General features: G+C 36.9%; 2 protein-coding genes across 3 annotated transcripts; both read left to right on the forward strand.

Moving 5' to 3' along the window:
- Positions 1 to 4,328: 4,328 nt before the first annotated feature.
- Positions 4,329 to 5,233, forward strand: LOC111373554 (17.1 kDa class II heat shock protein-like). The gene has a single exon (XM_022996102.1). The coding sequence runs from the start codon at positions 4,410 to 4,412 to the stop codon at positions 4,977 to 4,979; it is 570 nt and encodes a 189-aa protein (XP_022851870.1). The 5' UTR covers positions 4,329 to 4,409; the 3' UTR covers positions 4,980 to 5,233.
- A 17,053-nt stretch (positions 5,234 to 22,286) lies between these two features.
- LOC111373555 lies at positions 22,287 to 26,805 on the forward strand. 2 transcript variants are annotated; one of them, XM_022996103.1, is made up of 6 exons: positions 22,287 to 22,573; positions 24,163 to 24,233; positions 24,347 to 24,411; positions 24,498 to 24,959; positions 25,030 to 25,120; positions 26,505 to 26,800. In XM_022996103.1, exons 1-6 carry the CDS (start codon positions 22,432 to 22,434, stop codon positions 26,589 to 26,591), a joined length of 918 nt encoding a protein of 305 aa, XP_022851871.1. In that variant the 5' UTR covers positions 22,287 to 22,431; the 3' UTR covers positions 26,592 to 26,800. The 2 variants fall into 2 exon arrangements, with proteins under 2 accessions (XP_022851871.1, XP_022851872.1); XM_022996104.1 differs by having other exon boundaries at positions 22,297 to 22,573; positions 24,156 to 24,233; positions 26,505 to 26,805.
- The last annotated feature ends 881 nt before the right edge of the window (positions 26,806 to 27,686 follow it).

Below are 27,686 nucleotides of genomic sequence, written 5' to 3' on the forward strand. Positions count from 1 at the left end.
AAAACGGACACCGTGTGCCAAAGTTACGCTCAATTCCTTATCAGCCGACTCTCCAAGCGTTCTAAATATACAAGCACTCATTCCTTCGAAAAATGGCCAAAATCCCTCGTACGTCACGATGAAGTGGATAGTTCAACCCATAATGGTCGTTACATTTCCAAAAAGTTCTCATGGTCCCAAATCGGACACCGTGTGCAAAAGTTACGCTCAATTCTTTGTCAGCCGACTCTCCAAGCGTTCTAAATATACAAGTGCTCATTCTTTTGAAAAAGGGCCAAAATCCCTCGTACGTCACGACGAAGTGGTTAGTTCAATCGAAAAAGGTCGCTACATTTCCAAAAAGTACTTATGGGCCCAAAACGGACACCGTGTGCAAAAGTTACGCTCAATTCTTCGTACGCCGACAATTCAAGCGTTCCAAAAAAGCAAGTGCTCATTCTTTTGAAAAATGGCCGAAATCCCTCATACATCACTACGAGGTGGTGAGGTCAATCCAAATTGGTCGCTACATTTTCGAAAAGTTCTTGTGGGCCCAAAATGGACACCGTGTGAAAAAGTTACGCTCAATTCTTCATCCGCCGACTCTCAAAGCGTTCTAAATATGCAAGTGCTCATTCTTTCGAAAAATGGCCAAAATCCCTCCTACGTCACGATAATGTTGTGTGTTCAATCCAAAACGGTCGCTACATTTCCAAAAAGTACTTATGGGCCCAAAACAGACACCGTGTGCAAAAGTTACGCTCAATTCTTCGTCCCCCGACTCTCCAAGCATTCTAAATATGCAAGTGCTCATTCTTTCGAAAAATTGCCAAAATCCCTCGTACATCATGACGAAGTTGTGTGCAATCCAAAACGGACGCTACAATTCAAAAAAGTACTTATGGGCCTAAAACGGACACCGTGTGCAAAAGTTACGCTCAATTCTTCATCAACCGACTCTCCAAGCGTTCAAAATATACAAGTGCTCATTCTTTCAAAAAATGGCCAAAATCCCTTAAACGTCACGATGAAGTGGTGAGTTCAATCCAAAACGGTCGCTATATTTCCAAAAAGTACTTATGGGCCCAAAACGGACACCGTGTGGAAAAGTTAATCTCAATTCTTCGTACGCCGACAATCCAAGCGTTCCAAAAATTCAAGTGTTCATTCTTTCGAAAAATGGTCGAAATCCCTCATACGTCATGACGAGGTGGTGAGTTCAATCAAAAACGGTCGCTACATTTCCAAAAAGTTCTTGTAGGCCCAAAACGGACACCGTGTGCAAAAGTTACGCTCAATTCTTCGTCCGNATTTAGAACTCTAAAGACTTTTATAAAAGTAATTTTAAGTCATTGACATTTTGAATACCACATGATTTATAAAGACTTGTAAAGTATTAATTGAATAAATCGAGACTTTTAGTTTACAAAAATCTCTATTTAATACACAAATACTTTGAAAGAGTCTTAAAAGGCCTATATTAAACGATCCTAAGTTTTATAAATCCTTAAAAGTCTTTAGAGTTTTAAAAGTCTCAATGAAATACACCCATTAATTTCATATTCATGTTTGGCAAAATTTCAAGGAAATTCTCTTTCGTATGTTGTATGTCAAAATCGTATGTTAACCATGATTTAATAAAAATACTAAATGTCTAGTCCTTGTGCATAAGTATCATGTCAGTTTGAGGTCCATCTACATTCAAAAAAATAAAATAAAATAACTCATTTTTATTCAAATTTATTATTAACAACACATTTTATCAACTTTTACTAAAAATTGATTTTTAGCTATACCAAACAGGGGAGAAATTTCATCTTGCACACATATATACATACATACATACATACATACACACATATATATACACACACACACATACACACACACACACTCTACATTAGAACATTTCCAAAAGATTATATACAAGTCATATGTTTGTTGATGACTAAATTACGTGACAATTATAAACCAACTTAAGAGAAATTTTACAGAGTAATAATAGTGCTTAATTTGCTAGAATGGGGAGAAAGGAATATATAAAAAGGTATTTTTGTAGTGTATTATAGAAGATTGCTTAGCTCGTCCTCTTTTAGGGGATAATTGTCCTCATTTATAAGCATTTCAAAAGGAGTTTGCTACCCTTTGTACTGTCAAGCTACAATTTCAAACTTTGATTCATGTCATCGATCTATTTGAAAATATTTGATTGGATCATGAGTTCGGCAAGTTGACCATTATTACATTTAGGCAATAACATGTAACTTAGAGCATTATTGTCTGCTGCTTAAACAATAATTACTTTTTTTAATTGATCGACATGGCGATGTTGACATCATAGGTGATACCTCTCCACTTCTTTTTTTTTTTTTTTTTTTTTGGGGTAATACTTCTCCACTTTTGATTGAGCACTACAGAGATATTGACTTTAGTGGGGAGCATTCTTTCAATTGATCATGATGATGTTATAGATGAGGATGCTATGACCATTCTTATTGAATGGGCTCCATCCATGGTCCGACCTATCACTATGATTTAGAGCCTTAAAATTAAAATTAACGTCCCGTCTGGCCCTCATTCTCTTTTTCATTTTTTTTCTCTTTCTTATTTTAAACAATACAATTTTCCACAAAATAATATTATATGCAAATAAAAAAAATTTCATTCTTTTTCAATCAAATTTTTCAAAAAAATACTATCCCAACCATTAAAATTTGAAAAGAATGGGGGGTCAAACGGGGGCTAAGCTCCTTGAGTTTGAACACGTACAATGTTCTTTATTGTGAATAGTGGATGCATAAATAAAAGTTTCAACACGATCTATCTTCTTAAAATAGAAGGTGAATTTGACTTTCAATATTACTCTTTATTTGTATTTATATTATGCCTATTTAATGAATTGTATATTTCAATACTTATTTTTCGTGATTATGAAGTAATATATTTGATTGTAAAACATATATATTAAATAAAAGATGGGTGAAATAACAATAAATATATATATATTAATTAAAAAGGTAAAATGAAGAAGAATCAAACTAAAGAGTATTGTTGGAATGTAAATTTTTTAAACAATAATTATTTTTTTTAATTGCTCGACATGGCGATGTTGACATCATAGGTGATACTTCTCCACTTTTTATTTTTTGGGTAATACTTCTTCACTTTTGATTGAGCACCATAGGGATATTGACTTTAGTGCGGAGCATTCTTTCAATTGATCATGATGATGTTATAGATGAGGATGCTATGACCATTCTTATTGAATGGGCTCCATCCATGGTTCGGCCGATCAGTATGATTTAGAGACCTTAAAATTAAGGTCACGTTTGGCCTCCATTCTCTTTCCCATTCTTCTTTCTCTCTCTTATTTTTAACAACACAATTTTTCACAAAATAATATTATACCCGATCACTACAATCCCTTGCTTTCGATTAGGGTCTTTATTTAACTTCTTGCATTCCCCCTCAAAATTGCTTATTCAATAACATTAGTGAAATGACTGGACACGACAATAGTCGAAGAGCTGAGTCTTCAAAAACACTAACAGCTTCTTCCCAACTTTTACAACTAATCCCCAATCAAGGGCAATAGAAATAATTACCATTTATGTTGCAACATGTCAGATTGCCAAAAAAAAAAAAAAAAAAAAGACTTGATACAAGCACCTAACTAGAGGGTTCATGAACAGTTAGAAGAGGGTTTAGGTCCAGTTCACTCGAGAACTCGGACTCTGAAATACGCTCAAATAATAGCTAAAGTTCGATGAAAATTTCGAGTTGATTACTCTATTATTTAGATTAACAATACATATGCTCCGTGAAGCCATTCTATTCGAATTTATTATATAAAATAAGTGCGGATACTTCTAACTTGGCCTCTTGTGTAATCTTTATCTCGATCTTTTTTATTGTTTTTTGAATTGTGAAAATTGGTTAAAGTTTGCAAAGTAGAATTTTTTGGCTGAATGTGAACTCCATTCTACCAACAATCGATTTTACTCCAATTTGTAGTTTCACAACATTGATTTTATCTGCAAACGGAGCGACCAAATTAGCAGTATTTACTATTTATTAACTTGAGTGACTAATGTCGTTCAAAAATAACATTTAAGGGTTAACTTGAATTTCACTCGAACTTCAATAACCATTTGTTCATACGTGGAGAATATCTGTGAATAGCAATCCTAGTTGTCAAACAGCCATGCAATAGCCACATCTACTTGGACACCGCAGCTCCACCAGGACCACCACGTTTCATGCATGAACGCCTCCTTGCGCCACCTTGCACTCATCCCTTTTAAAGTATTCGAACTAATCTACACCCAGACACCTATATATACACACAGTATTATCATCATAATTCCGATCAATTTGATATATCCTTTTTCTACTTCCATAATTTTCTTGTTCTCTGTGCGAAATTCTCGATGGAAATGGTTTTGAGCGACTTGGGTTTTGATGCTCCGGTGTTGGCAGCGCTCCATGATATGCTGGACTTTGTCGACGATGCTGAGAAGCCGCACCACCCGTCGCGGGCGTATATTCGGGACACAAAGGCCATGAAAGCTACACCAGCAGACATCATAGAATACCCAAATGCTTACCATTTTGTGGTGGATATGCCAGGGCTGAAAGTTGATCAAATCAAGGTACACATAGAGGACGGCAATGTCCTGGTGGTGAGTGGCGAAAGGAGGAGAGAGAGAGAGAAGGAGAAGGAGGAGAAAGAAGGGGTGAAGTACGTGAGAATGGAGAGGAGGTTTGGGAAATTGTTGAAGAAGTTTGTGCTGCCAGAGAATGCGAATTTGGATAAGATTTGTGCTGTTTGTCAAGATGGGGTGCTGACGGTGACCGTGGAGAAGAAACCGCCACCGGAGCCCAAGAAACCGAAAGTGATTGAGGTGAAAGGGGCGGAGCACAGTGGAGGAGGAGAAGGGAGCCATGAAGTTAAAACTTCGCTTGGAACCGATGAGGGTGATGCGGTCGAACAAGAGTAAAATGAAAATTTGCATCGGGTTTTGGTTTTGTCAAGTGGTTCACTTGGTGAAAAGTTGAACGGTCTATGTTAATCCGCGCTTATATGGCTGTGTTGTGTTGTACTGTGTGACTATGTTTGTGGTTCTTGTGTAGGGAAATAGGACATCTCCTTTTACAAAATAAAAAGGTTCATCATGGAAGCTCTGCTGCTTTTGTGAAATGCTTTATTGAATATGTTTCTCGTGATAAATATAATGTTATTACAATTTAATAGAATTACTATATTAAAAAACTTTTTGGATCATACTAATTATTTAAATAAAAATAACACGTTTTGACATGATCAGGTTGTTCCGACGGGTTTCATTTCAGGAGGAGGTGATGCCAGCAGTGGCGGATCGGGTGGTGGCGCTGCCCCAGCTGAATCCGTCGGGATAATTTTTTTTTTGGTTAACAATAGATTAAATTTTTACCTTATTCCTCTGATAATTGATTTTATTTTCTCAAAAGCTTACTTGATGAGAGCTGGTCTTAAAGTACTTCAAGTCTCGTGTTCGAATCATTATCAATGGATTTGTTATGTATTATTTTTATTCTATAATTTTTATCAAAATTCAATTTGTTATGTATTATTTTTATTCTATAATTTTTATCAAAATTCAATAAGGAGAGGGACAATGAGGATTTGAACCTGTGATATCAAGCAAAGATTGATATTTGTTGTGTTTTGACTGTTTTAATGTAAACAATTTTAAAGATTCAAATTCAAAACTTGGCAACAATGTTATTTGAAGAGTTCTATTTATTTTTATAACAAAATTATATATGTTCAATTTAAACAAAATAATTGTTATATTTATACTTTAGGTCTTGTTCGATTCCTTTTTTCTAAAAATATATTTTTTCTTTCTTCTTTTCATTCATACGTTCTTCAATAAAATATTACACGTAAATTCAAAAATTTTCTTTATTTTTAGTCACACGTTCTTCATCAAATCACCATTTCAAAATGTATTTTTTTTTGTAAAAAAATGGATATCAAAAGAACTTTTAATATTTTATTGTCGTCAACGGTAGATGATCAACAGCCTTCCGCGCTGATTCAAACTCCTGGATTTGCCCCTGGATGCCATGAGGTTAATGTGTCTCAAGAGATGATTAGATTAAACTTGTTTTATAGATGACTACCGGATTTAAGAGGGCTAAGATTAATCCTGCGGTAGGCTTGACCTATCCATTTCCTCATGCAGACACAAGGCATGAAGCGGCCTTGGACGAGGAGTTTGGAAACCCTTTCCGATAGAAATGCAAACATGGGAATCATTACTTGAGTCTTGACTATGTATTTATCATTTATCAAGTAATGAAGTCACGAATCTCTCTTTGTAAATCTTACAAAATTGTTTAAAAAGAAACTTGACAAGGATACAAGGATGTCACTCTAGATTCACATGTCTATAATATATTAAAATATCAAATCAAGGGAGAATAACTTTTTGGACGATTTTAATCCTTTACAGTTTAATTATTTCAATAATTAACCTTACTTTTTGTTTTTCAATATGTAATATATACTACATAATTATTTTCATTTATTATATTTGTATTATTAATTTTCAATTAATTAACATTAACATTAATCTAGATTCAATGAATTTTCACTTGATAAATCTTGAATTACGTGAATCTAGATTTATTATAAATAAATTTTTTCATATTCATGTATCTAGAAATTTTAATGGTTGCTTAAATCTATGTATTAACAATTAATTTTTATGTATCAAATGTAATATAAAAAGATTGCTCATTTATAGTATTTCATTATTACAAAAAATTTGAATCATAAAAATTGAGTTTTGAGAGTACAATTTTCTTTTATTAAATTTCTATGTTAAATTTTATTTTCTTTAATTCATTCGAGACTCATCAAATCCTCCAATAAATAGGTACTAAATATTACTTTTATATCACTTATAAAATAACGTGCATTGCACGTTCAACTTTGACTAGTTTTTCAAAATATGTTTTTTTATTTCTTCTTTTCAACCGTATTAAAATAATATTATACGTAAGTTTTTTATTTTTATATTTTAATCACACATTCATTGTTAATCAAGATTCTTTTTTTTTTTTTTCAAAATATGTTTTTCTATTTCTTCTTTTCAACCATACTAAAACAATATTACATATTTTTTCTATTTCTTCTTTTCAACTATACTAAAACAATATTACATGTAAATTTAATTTTTTAATAACACGTTCTTTATGAATCTATTGTTCAAAAATGCATTTTAAACATATGGCTACTTTATTTGTTTGCTATATCTTTGCTAGGTGTTTATTAAGCAAGGACTTCAAATTGCAGATTTGTTCACCAAGTCTCACACTCGTGCTTGACATGAATTCTTGCCTGGCCTAGCTCGACACCTCCAAGTTATGGGTTACTACAACTAAGCGTAGACAACTTGATCGTCATTATAAGTGGTTCTCTTAGTTTTCATGTCGATTATATTTTGACACTTCCACTCAAATTTGAATTCAAGTCCTATGTTAATGGATGAACGTGTGTGATTATTGTTTCGCGCGAGTTAGTCGCTAACAATTAAAAAGGATCAGACGATTGTGTAAGGGACAAACCTCTTGAGACAAAGTCCCAAAAATGGGTGTTCTTTTATTGGCGATGACTTTATAATTGGAAATTAAAAACAAAGTGCCTCCAAGGGGCGCAAACACACGAGTTACTGAAAAAAGTGTTTAAGTCTAAGTTAGGGAAATTAAAATTACATGTTCTCTGTTCGAGAGTTTTTGATTCGGTCCTTTGCTCTATGTCTTTTCTCCCTTTTATACTTCATGGACGATCTCTTTGTGATCAACCGCCTAAAAAACTGCTTGATCATCCTATAACTGTCCACTTTCCTCGTAATGGCCAACTTGTCATGAAAACTGTCTTTTTTAACTGCTGCCATTACTCTTCGTCGTTCAACCGCTTTCGATTGAATTCCTTGAATCGTGGAACGTGATAGGACTACCTTAATAACTGCTTTGATAACTGCACTTTTTGATAACCACGACACTTTATGTTTGTTAAGATCTTGGGCGACTTGAAGGTTTGGGCGAGAATAGAGTAACAGCTCTGGACGACTGTATGGCACTCCATTCGCTCAGATTCTGGATGACTTGCAAGGTTGGGCGATGGCGTTACCGCGTTCTTGGGCCTCCCTATTTGGGCCTTCATCTTGATTTGTTTGATTGGGCTTCGTTCTTTGGGCTATCTGATTTGGGGATCTTCCAATTGGGCTTCACTCCTTGGGCCGTTCGATTTGGGCTGAATTTTTATGTGTCAACAATTACCCCCCAATATGGCAGAATTAATAATAATTATTAAATTTTGTCATATTCACTTTGTGTTTCCAGCAACATTCGAAATTCTCAAGAATTTCAATCATTGTTTTCTTCTATAACTTGAAAAGGTGCGTCGTTTTGCAAACCATTATAACCCCCAAACACGCCATTTCATTGCATCATTAAATCACGCCTCAAATTTTTCGCGTCTCTCCCACGATTTACTGTTCATCTTTTGCTTCCCTGCTACGTAATCTTGAAAAATTTCGTTTCATCTCAAATGGCTACTTCACAATCTCAAGCTGGCAACTCCTTTAGTTTTGATGACTTTCAGAAACTCCTGAGTCGTCCATACATAACTCCGAGTTTTCTCGCGCCCGCCGATATTGAACGCAATGAGTTCTACTTAGGTCCTTTCTTCAACAATGCAGAGGCAGTTGAACAGGTGGCGGTGGGGTCCTACTAAGGTACTTTTTGATAGCGCTAGGATTTCTGATTTGTTAGAAATCTTTATTCGCCCCCTACTTTTGATTCAGCACTCTTTTCGATTGCTTTGAGTTTTTGGTCTTCCGAGTATAATACCTTTATTTTCCCTCTTGGCCCCATGTCTATTACCTTAAGGGATGTTGGGGCCCTGGTGAATCTACCACCTTTGGGCGATACCATTTTTCCTGGTATCTTGGTTTCTGGTGGCGCCCCAAAGTTTGGTAAAAACTACACCGAATCTTATTCAAGCCTGCAAAACCTTCACAATCATTCGAGCGCTGAGCCTTCCCATACTGAGCGAGTGGCCTTCCTTCTAGTTTGGCTTTGTAAATATGTTTTGTGTGTGCCAAGCATAAAACCCTCCCTGAGTTACTTACCTATAGCGCACGAATTGGCGCGTGGCAAGCCTTTGAATTTATGTTCTTTGTTTTTGGCTGCCCTTTATAGAGGCATGACCTCTCTTTAAACTCAATTGAAGAATGGTGCATCTCCCACTGGCAGTGGACCTCTTTGGTTCACTCAACTGTGGTTGAGATCCTATTTTCCATTGCTTGGTGCTCCATCAACTTCTTGCTCCTCTGCTAGCTGTTATGGGCTAGCCATGGAGCCCTTGGCTCCTGTAAATATGTCCAGAAGGGACATTTTTTCATTCTTTTATTCTTTGGATTCAATCTCTTCCTTTTTTTCTTTTTCTCATTTTTTGACTCCAAACTATGTACATCCCCCCTCCACTATAGACAGCGCGAGTACCTCCCTGCTTATTTGGATCCAGTTTTTAACCGGGAGGGAGCTATTTCATTATATTTTAACTGGGACCAATGCCAAGGCGGGGGTAAAAATTTATGCTCCCCAATTTTTTGCTCGCCAGCTTGGTTTCGACCAAACTTGGCCTGTTCCTCCTTGCTATTCAAGGAACTTAATTGACCGTTTTCATACTATTAATAAGGCGGAGGCGGAGGCTATAAATGCTCTCAATCTTCTTTTAACCAGCCATTTTTCATTAGCCCCTTTCAATTCTAGCCACGCCATTCACCCTTTTTTTGAACAGCTCCGGTCGTCAGTGAAGCGCGGATTATTTACGACTGACGCCAATCGTGCCTTTCATTCACTAGACTAGTTGAGCATTTCTTCCCCTCCTCCTATTTTAGTCAGTCCCTTGTCCATTCGGAGTCCTTCTCCTTCTCGTCGCACTAAACAGTCTGCTCGTCCATCTTCTTCTCTCCCTGCCAAGCCTACTACAGCCAAGAGTGCCCCAAGCCGCAAACGGCCAGTCTCAGCATCTCCCATTCTGGAGGATGATGTTCATGATGATGATGATGCCCCTTTTATCGTCAGGAGGAAGGTAATTAAATTGGTTTACTCACAAGCATACTTTTCTTTACTTGAAACTTTTCTGTGTGCTGATGATCTTTTGGACTTCTCAGAAAAGCTCAGCCTCTCCTTCAAAGGCTTTGGCATCGATAGCTCCGCTCCATCATCCTCCGCTGAGACTGCTTCATCCAAACCGGTTGATGAGGGGGCTACGCTTAAAGAGACATCTTCAGTTCCAGAGTCCTCATCACAACCCATGGATGAGCCACCTTCTTACCAGGGCGTCAACCCCCTAAACATCGAAGCAGAAGGTAATTCAGTCTTTTGATGTCTTACCTTTGCTTGTGCTGTTGGTTTCTGATTTGTTGCTCTTGAGTTTCGCAGATACTCCTATGAGTCCACTCATTGTGGCAACATCTTCTCGCTCAGACAAGGGGAAGTCCTCACGAATGGAGGAGTTGTTGATGGCAGACTTGGCTGAGGACATGCCATCTTCCACGATTATTGATGAGGTAATCTTTGTTTCACTTCTATTTCTATCTTGTTCGTTGTAGTGAGAATCTTTAATATTGGCAATTTTCTTTGCAGGATGCTAACAAGATTGTGCGTTCTATCCAAGACTTGTTCGCTTCCTGGGGGCAAATCCAGACGTCTCGCCCTGCTCCATCTGATCGTCCTGCTGCTTCTTCAGAGGAAGATTTGAAGTTCCTCAAGGAGTCAATATTTGATTACGTGTCCTTCATGGATATGGACATTGGAAGGGCTAGTGCTGCCAGACACAAGGATAAACTTAAGCATTTGAATGCGAAGTTGGAGCAAGCACTGACGCTTCCGTCGCTCAATCTTTCTGTCGATTTTAAAGCGACGTTGAAGGTTATCCACTCCGAGGTCCTTTCTTTGCTGGCCAAGAATGCTGAACTAAAGGCCAAAAGTACTCAATATCTTCGAGCCGTATCTGAGAAATAGTCTTTGCGTATAGAGATTAACAAGGCTGAGGACGAGTTGAAAGAAATCTCTTCCGAAGTCATGGTTGAAGACTCTTTGATGGTTAATTTGGCTGCTCAGATGAAAGAACTTCAAGCCAAAATGGACGGCTGCAGGGCGAGAATGGCTGCTAAAAAGCGCAACGCCTCCCAGGGAATTGAGCGAACTAAGTCCTTGGTCAAGCAGTACAAGAAGTTGGAAGTTGATGATGATGTCGCGGCCGAATTGAACATCACTTCCTCTCGGCAGAACGAGGATTGGGAAAAACTTAGGGAACGAATTCGTTCAGTATGGGGTGGACTGTAATTAAGACATATGATGTCTTTTTTCTTTTGTAATTTGATTTTCCCTTTGTAACTTTGTTCATCATTAATGAACATTAACTTCTTGTGCATTTATTTGACGTTTGTTTTTTTTTTGGTCGTCAATTCTTCAAGCATTTAACTATTTTGTGCTAAAAATCTTGTTCATTTTCTTTTGATATTTTCACCACTTTTTCCAAAACTCTGGGCTATTTAATTTCATTTATTAGGCAGAAATGTGGCTGTTCATATTCTGTCTCTTCATCTCCACCCCCTATAAATGTTTCGCATTTTCCATCTTCCATCTTCATTTTCATTTTCTTCTTCGAAACCAATTTTCTGCCATTACTTGGTATTCTGACAATCAATCCGATCCGAAAAATGGACTATTTAGTCCGTCCATTTTACTATTTGCCTTGATGTCACTTTTGGTGTGGGAAGTATAGGAAATATTTTTTGGCCAGCAGCAAAGTTTCTACCATCGAAGTTCTTCCCATCGTCTCTTTGTCCTTTACAAGGAGTCGATGATAGAAGGCAATTTTTGGGATACTTGCGAGCCACCTTACTTGCTGAGAGTGCTTCTCAACTTGTTTGCTGAGAGTGCTTCTCAGCCTCTTTGCTCGCCATTACAGCGATGCATTTAGGAAGGTGGTGAGGCCAGTCCACCCTCTTACTCGGTGATCCCACCATTGCAGCGATGCATTTAGGAAGGCGGTGTGAGGCTTACTCAGCGATCAACCAGGAGATTAGCTTACTTTTGATTGTAGTTTGTAGAGCATCCATTATTTATATTTTCGCATCTTTGTAATGAACGTTTGATAATAAAGGACTTTATTTGAACGTATTTCGCTCTGACCTTGTTATCCTTTAATCGTTCAACATATTTTGATTATGCTCTTATTTGTTCACATTCTCATAAAGAAGGAACATATTTTTTCAAATATTTGCCGTTAATGAATTTCACGTGCTTGGTGCCATCTAAATCTTCCAAGTGATACGCTCCATTGGGCAACACACTGTTTATTTTGAATGGTCCTTCCCAATTGGGCTACCACTTTCCGTACTTTGGATCCTTGCTATCCAAAGGGAGTATCGTCTTCCAAACTAGTTCACCCAGGCTGAACGATTTTGCTATGACTTTTTTATTATAAAATTTAGCCATTCTTTGTTTTTGAACTTGCAATCTATCTAAGACGTCCAACTTTAATTCGTCTAACCCCAATAAATTTTGAACTAGTGATTCGGCATACTCATCATCATTCAACTTATGTTGCAAGCACACTCTAATTGATTGCACGTTGATTTCCATAGGCAAAACGGCCTCCTGTCCATAAACAAGTTGGAAAGGAGTAACTTTGGTACTCGACTGAGGTGATGTTCTATAAGCCCATAAGGCCTTGTTTAGACATTCGTGCCAATTTTTGACATTTTCATCTATCATCTTTCTGATGATATTTTTTAGAATCTTATTAGAAGATTCCGCTTGTCCGTTGGATTGAGCGTAGTATGGTGTGGAGTTTACTAATTTAACCCCAAACTCGCTCAAAAATTTGTTCACTTGATCCCCATTCAAAGATGTTCCGTGATCTACCATTAATGTTTGTGGAATTCCAAACCTATAAATAATGTGATCACGAATAAATTCTATAATATTCTTCTGGGTGATCTCTTTCAAAGGTACCGCCTCTACCCATTTGGTGAAATAGTCGGTTGCAATTATAACAAAAGTATGTTGCTTGGACGATGGGGGATAAATCTTCCCTATCAGGTCTATCGCCCAACCCTTGAACGGCCAAGATTTAATAATAGGTATCATCTCTCCTGCTGTCGCCCTTTGTATTGGACCATGTTTTTGGCATGCTAAACAACTCTTTGCATACTGAACGCATAATTCTCCCATCTTTGGCCAAAAATATTCACTCCTAATAATTAACCATCTCATCCTTTGACTAGTTTGATGAGCTCCACATATCCCTTCGTGCACCTCAGCCATGATCGTCTTGACTTCTTGCAAACTTACACACTTTAGTAATACACCATCAGAGCGTTTCTTAAACAACTCTACATCTATTAGTGTATAGTTCAGCAAACACAGCTTCATTTTCCTATTAATCCCTTCATTAGGTTCTTTAAGAAACCCTTTAATCTCTGTTCTTCAATCCATTGCATCTTCATCTTGTATGTAATGAAATTCAATCTTTCTCGCACTTCTTTGAGTCACGGGCAATATGATTCCATACTTACAAGTAGACTTCCAATTCAAAACCTTTGAGTACCCTGAGGCCATTTGGGCTAACTCATTTGCCACGTCGTTATATATCCTATTAACGCATTGAAATTCTACTTGATCGAATTCTTCTAATAATTCTTGGGCGATCTCATATTGACTTATAATGGAATCACTTTGGCATTTAAAATCACCGATCAATTGATGGATCACCAATTGAGAATCGTCCCTAACGATCACATTTCTTACTCCCATATCTATCATTAGTTCCAGGCCTACAATTAATGCTTCATATTCGGCCTGATTGTTGGTGCACATTCTGTCTAAAGTGAATACGAACTTATAGCAAATCTCTAAAGGATTAATCAATGCTACTCCTACTCCTGCACCTTTAGAGGTTTTTGACCCATCGAAATACAACACCCAAGGTTTTAACTTGAACGAATTGATTTCTAGTTCGATTTCTTCAGGCATGTCAAGGCATGGATGATCGGCTAGAAAGTTAGCCAAAGCCTGATTTTTGACTGCCTTTAGAGGTATATATTGTATTTCAAATTCTGATAAAACTAGTGTCCAAAGGCCTACCCTTTGGTGTAAAATAGGGCGCGAGAACAGATACTTAACTAAATTTACTTTAGAAATTAAATAAACGGTTACGGACCGTAAATAAGCCCTTAATTTTGTATATGTGAAATACAATGCAAGACATAATTTTTTGATAGCAGAGTAATTACATTCACATTTCATTAACCGTCTACTTAAATAGTAAATTGCCCTTTCTTCACCAGATTGGTCTTCCTGTGCGACCATTCCAGCTATTGATTCTTTTTCAGCCGATACATACACTTTCATTGGCCGTCCTTGGATTGGTGACACCAACACTGGTGGACTTGATAGATATGTCTTCAGGCTTTCAAAAGCCTTTTGATGTTCTTCTTTTCAGATGAATTCGTCCTGATTTTTCAGTTTTAAGAGCGGCGAAAAGATTTTAGTTCGCCTTGCACAGTTAGAAATAAAGCGTCTTAAAAAGTTTACTTGGCCTAGAAACCTTTGCAATTCTTTTTTGTTGCTAGGTGGTTTGGCCTCTAAAATGGTCTTCGCTTTATTTTTATCAAGTTCAATCCCTCTTTTGTGTACTAAGAAACCAAGAAAATTTCCTGTATTAACACCGAATGCACATTTCATGGGATTCAACTTTAGCTTATATTGCTTCATTTGCTCAAACGAACATTTTAACTGTTCGAAATGGTCCTCTTCTTTAATGGACTTGACTACTATGTCATCTACATACACTTCAACAAACTTGTCTATCATATTATGAAAGATTAAATTCATTACCCTTTGATAAGTTGCCCCTGCATTTTTTAGGCCGAAAGGCATAACCACCCATTTAAAACATTCTAGAGACCCAGGGGCATCTAAAAGCAGTTTTGTGTATGTCTTCTTCAGCTATATAAATTTGATTGTATCCTGAATACCCATCCATGAAAGAATACATGACATGTTCGGCAGTCGAGTCTACTAAAGAATCCACCGTGGGCATTGAATACTCATCTTTGGGTGTGGCTATATTTAAATTCCTAAAATCTATACACACCCTTAGTTTACCATTCTTTTTTAGTACTGGCACGATATTGGACAACCATTCGACATATCTGGCTGTTCTAATAAAACCTGCTTTCAATAATCGCTCTATCTCTTTCTTAATCTCAGGGAGCACATTAGGAGCAAAACGCCTAGGAGGTTGCCTATGAGGTTTAAAATTAGGCTTAGTTGGTAACCTATGTTCCACCAAGTCTCTATCTAAACCAGGCATTTGTTCATATTCCCAAGCAAAACAATCTTTGTACTCTTTTAGCAAAGCGATTAATTTGTTACTAACCTCTTGGTCGAGCATTTGGCTGATGAATGTTGGGCGATCTTCTCCTTCATTGCCAATATTTACTTTGATCAGAGGGTCTTGTGCTTGAGCGTATCCAGGTTTGGCGATCCGCATCACTTCGTCGTCCAGTTCCCTTGTAAGTACTTCCTCTTCCAAACAGTCCACCTTGTTGACTTCTTGGCCAATACTTTGCTCTAACTCGAATACTGCCAACTTGTCTTTCAGCGCTTTTAGGGCTGTCTCTTCTTTCGCCTTGTCATTGCATTCCTTATTGAAAGCCATTAGTCTGGTTTTGAAAGCCTGAATGTCGGCCATTTGCTTTTGTAACTTAGAATCCATTCAAGACTCCTTGATTATTCTTTTGCCAATTACTGACTCTTCCAGGGCCACTATATTTGGCCTCATCTGTTTGAACATTTCAGTGAGTGCGTCCACTGAGAACGGTTCTTCGCTTTGCGCGACAACATGAGTTTTTTCCTCATCTTGTACTATCCTGACAGGTCCATAGTTTCCTTCGTACATGAACTTTTCCACTGAATTTGCTTCTGCGACAAAAGGCCTATGATCGGCCTGTACCACCTCTGCTTCGCCTTTGTTATTCCAAAAGATCAGGCATTGATGGAGCGATGAGGGTATACAGCGACTTCCCTTTATCCAATTTCTTCCTAGTAGCACATTGTAACTAGTAGGACCATCTATTACAAAGAAGACAGTGGTCCTAGTGGTCGTCCCTATAGTTATGTCCAATGGCATAACTCCCTTAACTGAAGTTGCTCCTCCATTGAAGTTAGTGAGGATGACATCTGTAGGAATCATGTCACCCTCTGTCTTTGCGAACTTTCTTATCATCCTAGATGGAATGGTGTTTATAACTGCTCCATTGTCGACAAGCATTTTTGCCAATGGGACACCGTTAACTAGAGCTTTAATGTATAATGGTCTCAAGTGTTTAGTCAATTTCATGGCTGGCCGTTTAAAAATAACCTTTTCGACAGCCTCTATTTCTACTTCTTGCTTGTTTTCTGTCGAATTATCCCCCTATGATAAGTCGACGTGCAGTATATCACGCTGATTCTCCGTCTCCTGAACTTCCTTCCTACTTTTTTCTAATGCTTCCTCATCAGTTACCCAACCTGTGGGAGGGGGCATTATTTTTGGAGGTGACCCATACTTTTCAGAGCGAGGCACTCTCTTTTTCCTTTTGGGTGTCCCGTACAGTACGTAGAAATCGAAAGGACGCCCAGATGGTTCTCCCAACAAGTCTACTTCGCGAACTCCCTCTCGATGTAGTTGTTTCAACAGAGTATTGCACGATACTCCTCTCTTTCTTCCTTCTGCTTCTAGGTCGATTTCTTCTTTAATGTCTGTCATCCCATCGTTCTCTTCATCGTTGTAGGCCTCTCTAGAAGTCTGGCCTTCTTCACATACCAGCACGCAAGCTTATCCTTCATTGTCCTCCCCCTCTTCTTCTTTTTCTTTATTCTTGAATTCATTGGCCAGTAGGTAATTATTGGTCACGACAGGAGGCAACGTACCTAATTGGATAGTAAGGGGCTGATCTGGATCTTCTTCATCCCTTCTGTCTTGCTCAAACCTTGATCTCTCAGAAGAAGTTTCTGGCAGTTCCTTCATTGATTCATCTGTACCGGTCTCTTCACTATCTTTGAGGACATTTTGATTGGCTACCTTGAGTAGTTTAGGCACTTTAGGATGTGGCACTCCATGTTGCTGCCTCATCATTCGTCCATAGTTTCGTTGGAAACGCCTTTGTTGGGTTCTAGTCATCTCATCGAAGGGTATTGCCCTTCCTGCATTATACTGGAATGAATACCACACATTCGGCCGGCGAGGTTGCGGCCTGAATGTTCTTCCATTATCTGCTGGTCTGGACTGCCTCTCAAAAGGTGGTCCTCTATAGAATGATGTACCTCGCCCTCTACCAGGCTGAGTGTTTGGGAAGAAGGTAGGGCGGTGAGGATGCTGCCATATCCCTGGTTTCTCCGTATTGCTATTCACTTCTCTTTTACATTTTGCGCACAGGACGTCTTCGTCCTTTTTTGGTTCTTTCCCCTTGATTCGTTCAAAGACATTGGGATGTGGTCTAGGGTTCTCTTCTCCATCATCTACGACCAACTTGAATTTTGGCAACTTGTTTTTGAATCCAGATGTCACCATGTTCACTCCAAGTGGCTGTGGAAACGGATTTTCGTCCATGCCATCTTCTTCTTATCATCGAATGTAATTCGTCCTGATTCAATGGCATCCTGCAATACATGGCGAAAAACCAAGCAATTGTTAGTCAAATGTGACCATACATTATGCCACTTACAATATTTTTTACCCTTAATTTGTTCAGGGTTTGGCAATTTGTGCTTATCGCTCAACTTTATCTGCTTATCCCTATATAATTTATCAAATATAAGGTCAGCCTTGGCTACGTCGAACGAGAACGTTCTAGCCTTTATGTTTCCATCTTTTATGGGCTCATCTTTGCCAGATGGTCTAGGCTTGGCCATTATGGGACAAGTATATGTATCTCCTTTGACCAATTCGACCAAACACATTTCAGCTTGGTTGTATGACTCGTCGCTGATGGTATGAACATCAAAATTTGGGTCTTTGTAATAAGTCCCTTTACTAGAATTTTTCATCTGTTCTTCCTCTCTTATCAGTCGTTCATACCTAATCACATTCGCACTCAACTGGAAAAGGTCAGGAAATTTCTTGTCCTGAAATTTCTTTTTTAAATCAAAGCTCAAGCAGCCCTGAGCGACTTTGACAAATTCTTTTTCGGGCAGAGGTACAAAACACTTGCTTCTTGCTGTCTTGAACCTTTGGAGAAAACTTTCTGCCCATTCGTTTGGCATTTGACGTAGATTCGCCAAATCAGTCAAAGTGACTTCAGACTCAGTTTTATAAAACTGAGCGTGAAATAACTGTTCCAATTGTTGCCATGTTTGAACAAAGTTCGCTGGCAAGTTGATGAACCAGGAAAAAGCTACTCCTGTTAACGAACTGGGGAAAAGCCTCATTTTATGGTAATTGGTTACATCACCACTTTGCAATGTGAATTGCCCTATGTGTTCTAGAGTAGACACCTCTCCTAAACCGGTAAACAGTGAGAATTCTGGCACTTTGTACCCTCTAGGCCATGGATGTGCTTGGTCTACCCAATCAGGATATGGCTTTGTGTACGTCGGCCTAATGACGGGACGCACCCCAAAAGCCACCTAATCCTGTACGATTTCCATAATCTGATTCCTCAACATGACGTTGGGATCATATGAAATTCCTACAGGCTGATTAACCGGTTGATTTGCATGAGGCCTGATGTTTGGTCCTTGATTGGCAACAAAATTACCATAATTAAGGCCATTACCATTAGCCTGAACATCTATTCCCTCACTAACACGTGGGGTGTGCTGTCCATTATTTAGGATATTATCTCTTATGTTTGGATTACCCCCCAAGTTGGGCGTACCACTACCATTGTTCTGATTTGGCACTGCAGTACCCCCTTAGTTTGAAGTGGAGGGACCAGAAAGTGGTTATACCCCTTGATTCGGATTTAGGATTGAGGGATTATGTCCCACAATTGTCCTGGTTTGAAAGTGATTTGCAAGAGGTATAACCGGTTGACATATTTGGCCTACTAACTTATTCATTGTTTCGTTCAAAGTATTTAGTTGTTTGGCCATATTGTCATAGTGTGCATTCCCATTTTTGATAAATCTTTCCATATTATGAATACTTCGAAGATTTACCTATTCAACAACGTCTTGTGTGAGTTCTCCAAGTAATGCACGCATGGTTCGAGGACTCAACTCCGTCATTGGTTCGTAACGACTATTACTGCTCTGATTCTGTCCATCTGTTCGTGGAGAGGCATGCTGCTCCTCATATCGCTCGATCACAGATTGGATTCCTCCCTAACTTGTTGCTTCCTTATCGGATCTCTGAGGCATATTGGTTTACCTTTTGTACTTTCAACACCAAACACCACTGTCCCACTGGGCGTGCCAAATTGTTTCGCGCGAGTTAGTCGCTAACAATTAAAAAGGATCAGACGATTGTGTAAGGGACAAACCTCTTGAGACAAAGTCCCAAAAATGGGTGTTCTTTTATTGGCGATGACTTTACAATTGGAAATTAAAAACAAAGTGCCTCCAAGGGGTGCAAGCACACGAGTTACTGAAAAAAGTGTTTAAGTCTAAGTTAAGGAAATTAAAATTACATGTTCTCTGTTCGAGAGTTTTTGATTCGGTCCTTTGCTTTATGTCTTTTCTCCCTTTTATACTTCGTGGACGATCTCTTTGCAACCGCCTAAAAAAATGCTTGATAGTCCTATAACTGCTCACTTTCCTCGTAATGACCAACTTGTCATGAAAACTGCCTTTTTTAACTGCTGCCATTACTTTTCGTCGTTCAACCGCTTTCGATTGAATTCCTTAAATCGTGGAACGTGATAGGACTGCTTTAATAACTGCTTTGATAACTGCACTTCTTGATAACCACGACGTTTTATGTTTGTTAAGATCTTGGGCGACTTGAAGGTTTGAGCGAGAATAGAGTAACAGCTCTGGGCGACTGTATGACACTCCATTCGCTCAGATTCTGGGCGACTTGCAAGTTTGGGCGATGGCGTTACCGCGTTCTTGGGCCTCCCTATTTGGGCATTCATATTGATTTGTTTGATTGAGTTTCGTTCTTTGGGCTATCTGATTTGGGGATCTTCCAATTGGGATTTACTCCTTGGACCGTTCAATTTGGGCTGAATTTTTATGTGTCAACAATTATGTTGGCAAGTCGTGTCGCCCTTAACCTGCACATTCCAATTGCTACTCAAAACTGAATCAAGGTTGTGTCGAGAAGATGATGTAGATGAGCATATTTGTTGGCCATCACAACTTTTTGGTAAATAAACACATTTTTCAGCTAAATATATTGACTTATATTATTTAACAAGTACTTAATTACATGAAAACATTGAAAAGTACGAGTTATTAAGCCCCGTTTGGCCCCCATTCTTTCCAACTTTTAATGTTTGGAATAATGTGGATGAAAAATAGTGAAAAATTTTTGATTTACGTGTAATATTATTTTATGGAAGATTGTGTGGTTGAAAATAATAGAGAGAAAAAGAATGATGGCCAAACAAGGGCTAAAGCTTCACGCTTTCTTTCCTTTGAATTAAAATTTAATTAAAAAAATAAATTTGATAAAGTTGTATATCTCATGAAATGAGTAGTTGAAATTAATTGTTAACTTTGACTTACTATTTTTAGCAAACTTTTAAGTCATACCAAACTGGGGCTATTATCACAGGTATGTCCCCAAATTTTTAATATCATTTTTATTCCTGACTTTCTACATATATTATTATACTTGATGAGAATTTTCTTTCAAAGATTTCGATAAAGGAGAGTAGGAAGAATTATTACCACTCATATTTTAATAAAAAAAAACAAATACAAAACTGTGACCGAATTTTTTTCCTTTATTTCTAGCACGCTAACATAATTTTTGGCTAAATAAAAGTGGAGATTTTTCAATACTAATAAAATGTAAAATATTTATTATAAATTTGGGGTAAATGTAACTGCTGCTATTTTCTAAACTAATGGTCTACAAAGCCGATTTTCGGCTTCCTCCTATTCTATTGTTTGATGGATTAAAATTAAAGTTTTAGTAAATTTTGATAAAAATTGATGAAATGTACAATCAAAAATTTATAAATCCCATGAAATATATTGTTAAAATTAATTACTGATTTTGACTTTACACGCGTGTTCCCGCCCACAATCTAAGTTACCCTCTTACATGTACCCATTTGGTTCAGGATTAGGCAAATTGTGCTCCAGAGTTAGGCAGCAAATCAACACCGCCAAAAACCAGCTATCGTGAAATTTTATTCCGTGCACGATATTAAATAGAATTAGACGATACAATGGACAAGATTTAGCATTTTATATTTGTCAGATTAGATGGCTTTGTAACATATTCATTCCTTAAGCTGATGTGTATTCTTAATTTTTTGTCGTGTAAGTGAAAAGATAAAGTTTGTGGATAAGCATGCACTGAGCAGAGTCCATTGTCAAGAGGTAAACTTTAAGCTCCGAAGGAGAGCTCAAGGTAGATTACATGGAGCTTTTTCTCCTCTTCCAAACTAACTGCAATTCTCACTGTTGTTTACTTGAGCAAGAAACCTGCCAAGAATCTCATTCTTTTGTCATTTTATGCCTCGTTTGATTTTCATTTTTATCAAAATGTATTTTTTTTTAATCACATATTCTTCATTAAAATAATATTACACGTAAATCAAAAACATTTTATTATTTTTTATCCACACATTTTCTATCAATCTACTATTCTAAAATTCATTTTTCCATAGAAATGAATGTCAAACACAAGCTTAGTTTTCTAAGCGAGAAGAAGGTAGCACGGAGTATCTTAGGGCCGTTTTGTAGAAATTCTATTTTTTGTAAAAGAGTTTTTTGAAGAAGTAACTTTAATGAGTATTCGAAAATTAATTTTTAAAAGAACATTTTATTTTGAAAAAAAAAAAATCTTCTAAAAGCTCTCATAACTGGAAATACTTTTATATAATTAATTGATAGTGTCCGAAAGGTGTTGAGTTTCAAAACCTTATTTTAATTTTTTAAATGGGTAATTTTATTTGCATTCGTTCGTTATAATAATCACCCTACGTGATATAGTAGTGATTTGATGCATTAATATGATAACTTTTTTATGGGATTATGCGTCAAATCACTGTACAACCATGAATATAACAGTTAAGAGGCGACTGGGACAGTAATTGCTTTATTCTCTTGAAATCCATCCTTGGCGTTTATTGGAGTGGGCACACAGCGTAGATCCTCTCCTCGCTCAGTAACAAATACACAATCCCTTTCTGTATTTCTCAATTCTCAGATAGCATGGCAGACAAGCCAAGCAGGGCGCTAGTATTGTACGGAGATGGGCTGGCCCGATTTGTCAGCCCGACCCACACCCACTTACATTCCTTTGCTACTCGGGCCTGCTGCGGCTTCCTTGCCCTCCCTAACTCGCCTCCATCCGGTAAAATTATTTCTCTTCAAAATTCCTATTTTGGATGGCCTTCTCTATATTTTTTACGGAGAGATTAGGTGCAGGCATGCAATTGAGAAATCTAATGAAATTGTTCTAAGTTATTGTTTTGGTTACTTTATTTGTTGGATGGATGGGAAATGTGAATAATTAGTTGCCAAATTTATGCATTTTTGTGAAGCAAAGTGGAAGGTAATAATCATGAGCATGTAACTGTTATGCCATACATCCCATCGATTTAGGTCGTAAATACTTTTAATGTTTAATGTATTTATTGTTGGCAAGATCTATTATTTATTTCCAAGAAGGCTAAGGGCAATAACAAAGCAGTCAAATTAGACAAGGACAATACCAAATCTGATGACCCATGCTATCATCCTAGGAGGAAACCGTGGAGCGGTGCATTGATATTGATTCAATGCCATTCCCCCTAGGATGACTTATCGTGCACAGCGGAAATAAAAAAAACAATTTCAATTCCCACCAGAGCCTTACTTTGGTACTCTGTACTCGTAACGACGACATATTATCTAATAATAATATCCACAATTGGTTTTTGGTTGTAAGTCGTATTCCGTCTAGTTTAAAATCCAGATTATCCTACTTGTACATAAAAAATATTTATGAAGGAAAATGAAAGGAAAAAATTGGATTAAAAAATTGATTGTGTTTTAAACTGGCAAATGATGGAGCGGCATGTGATATTATGTAATCTATTATGTAAAGTTTGATATACACATAGCAAAGTCCTTAAAATCCAATGGTTGGTGCAGTATCCACATTTAGCAGATGATTTTAGCTTCACAGAACGAATGCATTTGCCTCGTTATACCTATTTATGTTGTTTCCCTGGCTCGAAGCTGCACTAGTTCCTGCTAGATTATAACAGGAATTGAAGTTTAGTGATCGTTCACCCATGTGATGGAGAAGAGGGTGTGGAAATTTGAGTTAAATGCATATTTAGGGGGAAGCAATCTTATATGTCAAAACTTTAATGTAGCCATTTTTGAGTTTCCAAGTTCAGCTATTCTCATATTCATAGTCGAGTTTCAATGTCAATGTGACGGCTGAATCTATCCCTCTTTCCCAAAGTAATAGACTTTTGTTAAAAAGAACTTGCTTTCATAAAAGAACTTGTAAATATATATATATATATATATATATATATATATATATATATATATCAGAAAGGATGAAAGAATCTTTTGCACAAGGGTGGGATTTTTCGCCTTTTCATGTTGATTTCACTTGCGAATCTAAGACTGCTTGCATCCCTTCAAATTGTTAGTTTGTTACATTTTCTGGGCTATGGCACCTTGTTTATTGCAATTATCTTCTGATTATGTCAAAATTTGTTATTTGCTTTTCTCGTCTAATCTGCTGCCTGTTTTCTTATTTTTCGTGTTGCGTACGTTCTATATTCATATTTTTGTTTGTTGTTGTTTAACCTTTTTTCACTTATCATTTCATCCTGCAAAGTGGAAATCTTTTCTTTTGTTTGGCTACATGGTAAGAAGTCATTCGATGTATATTTACTTTCATTTATCATTCTTTGTACTTATTTGGAGATTAGATTGCAGAAAATGAGGATGTAAGAATATTTAGGGAATTTTCTGAGCTTCTAGATGCAAGTGAAGCGTATGAAAACATGGTGGGACTGATTGTTGCTACTAATTTTCTTCAATTATGAATTTTACTTATAATGTGAAAATTACGCTGATGATGAGGGCAGAGATCCTAAAAGCTCCTTTTAATGCCTTTCAGGTTGCTAGAGAATTTGTTGGGGATAAATCTCAAGAGATGCATGTAGTGCCAACTGTACCAGAAAGGTGGAATATTTTTGCTCTTTCGACTCTCTTCATTTTAATTTTGAAGTATTTATGTATTACAAGATATTAATCTCGCCAATTTTCAGGTTTAATGGAATGAAAGCAGCTATAATCACTAATAACTCTAGTTTGAATTCTTTGGGAAGTAGACTTGGTTTGAACGTGTTGCATTGGAATAAGTTAAATTTGTCACTTCTAGCAACTGAATTGCTGAAATTGCTCGGCTTTCAAGAAGGAAAGACTTTAGAGACCAACCAGTTTGATCTCATCTTTGTTCATGTTGGAGCTGATGAAAAAATAAATGATCTCAAAGACATAGAATTTATTACCCATTTAGTCGGTGAGCTGATGCACATGGCACAACCGGAATCTGATATTGGCTCTCGGTTGCACATGTCTATTATAATGAGCTATGGGGCTACTCTAGACGATGACAATTCAATCTTTGTAGTTTCTGATGCTAAACTCAAGATTAACAATGAACTTTCACTGCTTTTCCCTCGTCAAAGTTACACAATGAAAGGGGGGAAGCCAAACAAGAACATTAGGTAAGTTAAAGTTAATGGGTATTATCCATAGTCCCTGCATTATGACTCAATCTGATGAATTCGATAACAGGCACTACAGTCCAATGCTAGTTGGACAGTGGCAGAATGCTGTTACACGCAAGGATATGGTTGAGGAATTTTCTTTTAGAGATTTTATTGAGGTACATATTAAATTTACTTTTGAGAAATTTTTTGTCGTTATACTGTTCTTGAAGTAGTTTACTGCTTCTATAGATATTCAGAGCACATATACCTTAATATTAAGGATGCAGACAAGCCAATCTTAGCTGAACGCATGAAAATTTCTAAGCTCGAGCAAATATAAGAAATTTTAATTTTAGCTAGAACAAACTTAATGTTTTGAGCCTTCAAACTAATCAATGTAAAAATAAAAATCTGACCTCGAACTTGAGTGTTATGTAAGCCTGATTTGAGCTTAAGCTCAACTTAGTATTATTGCTTATTTTTAGTTTCCTATACAAGTAATATCAGAAGTTGTAATTATATAAGTAATAAATATTAAATTTTAAGATAATAATATATAAACAACAAGCAATTGCAAGCTAATGAGTTGTAACGAGCTCAGGCTTTGCCGGATTGACCAGCTAAGCAGGCTCGATCTTGATTCCAGCTATACAAAGCTCAAAAAACGTGTGATCTGGTTGGCATGCAGAAAGCCCTACTTAATTTGTGTTATACATAAGAGCATCATAGAGTGGACTATTGCATAGATCATCATTCATTTACTTTGTAATTTGGATAGGCAAGCTCAATTTAAGTTCCAAACCAATACATGACAAGTACACTAGATTTTGTTTGACAATTATATTATCAAGTATTAAATTTATCTTCTCCTCTCAATCTTAAGGAGCAGAAGCATATTCCCATCTATAAGAAAAATTACGAAGGCTTTCAAATCCTTGAATTAGCTCGACTTAGTTTTAATATGCCTTTTTCACCAGTACACCTGCTGTGTTCAATGTGAACACTGGCATGTTATCACTGTTGGCATCGTCATTTTCTTCCTATTTTGTTACATACATGGGGCATCTTTGATGTATATTTTTTTTAGATTTTGTGAAAATTGATTTTTAGGACAATTATGGTAAAAAGTAGGGAAAAATTATGGGTTCAGGTGCAAAATTTTTATCAAGAAAATTTGTAGTTGAAAATGAGTTTCGAAGAATCTATACCAAGCGGAGGCATAGAATTATATGGATCAATGTAACTGGCATTCTACTGAAAGTGATCCAGAACAAGGAGATGATGTCTTAGTGATCACATGGTTAAGAAGATTTGTCTTAATTTTACCTCACTCGGAAGCATCATAATTTGTCTGTCTTCTGTCCATTTTGCATTTGTATTAAATTCTAAATTCTAGTTGATCGTATGATTGTGTATTAAATCGAACTATTTTCAGAAGTTTATTCCTTCGGCTAGGATTTTTACAAATTTCTTTGGAGAATCTTCGATGATACTTTTGAAACTTTGCATGTTGCACCATTATTTCAACTTTGCACTAACATTTGAATCTCTTTGATGCAGCATGGTGGAAATCTTGTTATACCTGCTGATAGATTTTTGCATGAAGTGGCTTTTAAGCTCTGGAAGGCGCCGAAATATGGTGCATGAAGTTAAATTATTTGGGAACTTGGGATGATGATGATGATGAGAACTAATGCTATTGAATAAGCTGGAGAGAAATAAAATTTCTGATTATATGGATTTAGTTGTTTAACTTGTGATAATGTTTTTTTCATGTCAAGTTTGTTGAATAATATTATTGGCAGAAATTTTATGTAACTTTCTGCTGTTAGTTAAATATAATTTACGTAGAGCAATTTTAGTCTAAACGGTACATAGGGCTTTGGGGGCAGTTCCTTCATGCTATTGGGAGAAACAATGTGAAAAGTTTCCATACCTTAATGGAGAATTACGCATAGGATAAAGTAAAGTAGTAGTTGGGGAAGGAGAGAGAATAAAAAAGAATCTACTCTATGGAAGAGAGGATTAACACCTTGAAGGGTCAAATCACCAAGCTTCAAGAAGAGCTTTTGCAGATGCTGAGAAAGCAACGAGAGCAATTGACTCAAAGCTTTAATTCTCGGATGGCGGAATAGGAAATCTAATGGAGAGTCTATATTGTGAGTGTAAAAATGGTATGCTTTTGTCCAAATGATCTACCTTCCATTACAAAGGTATCTAAGAAAGACAAACCTAGTGTACATCTGAAGCAATGCAAAGACATCGGTAAGATAGAGCAAAAAGTCATAGGCATGTGCCTTTACTATGCTATAAAGGACCTTTGAGAAATCAACATTTATATTCACCTTGAATTTAATAAGAATAAGATATAACTTCTTGTTGCTGGTTAACATGTAAGTAATTTTTTCCACGTTGTTTATTTCTTTAAAAGTGCTGTGTATAAGCAAGTTCTAATAGAGGTGACTATGGAAGGCTACTTCAGTATATATGGGTAGTTAGCAGATAACGACCTTTGAGCGAAGTATCATTCAAGATGGAATTAAATGATAGATTCAATTAAAGGTAAAAACATGAAATTTAAATAAGCATATTATTTAGTGCCACTTAATGCACCACCTAGGTGATTAAATGTGTGAGATTTTATTTCCATTTTTTTCATCTCTCTTTTCAAGATTTTTATTACTATTGACCACGCAACTTTAAGCAAGATTTCATCTAGGTCAACAAAATACTGATTACACA

Source organism: Olea europaea, unplaced genomic scaffold, assembly GCF_002742605.1.
Source record: "Olea europaea var. sylvestris unplaced genomic scaffold, O_europaea_v1 scaffold1142, whole genome shotgun sequence".
Lineage (NCBI taxonomy): Eukaryota > Viridiplantae > Streptophyta > Magnoliopsida > Lamiales > Oleaceae > Olea > Olea europaea.

Bases quoted from the DNA above. Each gene is read 5' to 3' on its own strand.
- LOC111373554 (XM_022996102.1), top strand. From the start codon at position 4,410: ATGGAAATGGTTTTGAGCGACTTGGGTTTTGATGCTCCGGTGTTGGCA.
- LOC111373555 (XM_022996103.1), top strand. From the start codon at position 22,432: ATGGCAGACAAGCCAAGCAGGGCGCTAGTATTGTACGGAGATGGGCTG. The intron at 22,574-24,162 runs GTAAAATTATTT...ATTAGATTGCAG, and splicing joins CCCTAACTCGCCTCCATCCG to AAAATGAGGATGTAAGAATA. The intron at 24,412-24,497 runs GTGGAATATTTT...GCCAATTTTCAG, and splicing joins GTGCCAACTGTACCAGAAAG to GTTTAATGGAATGAAAGCAG.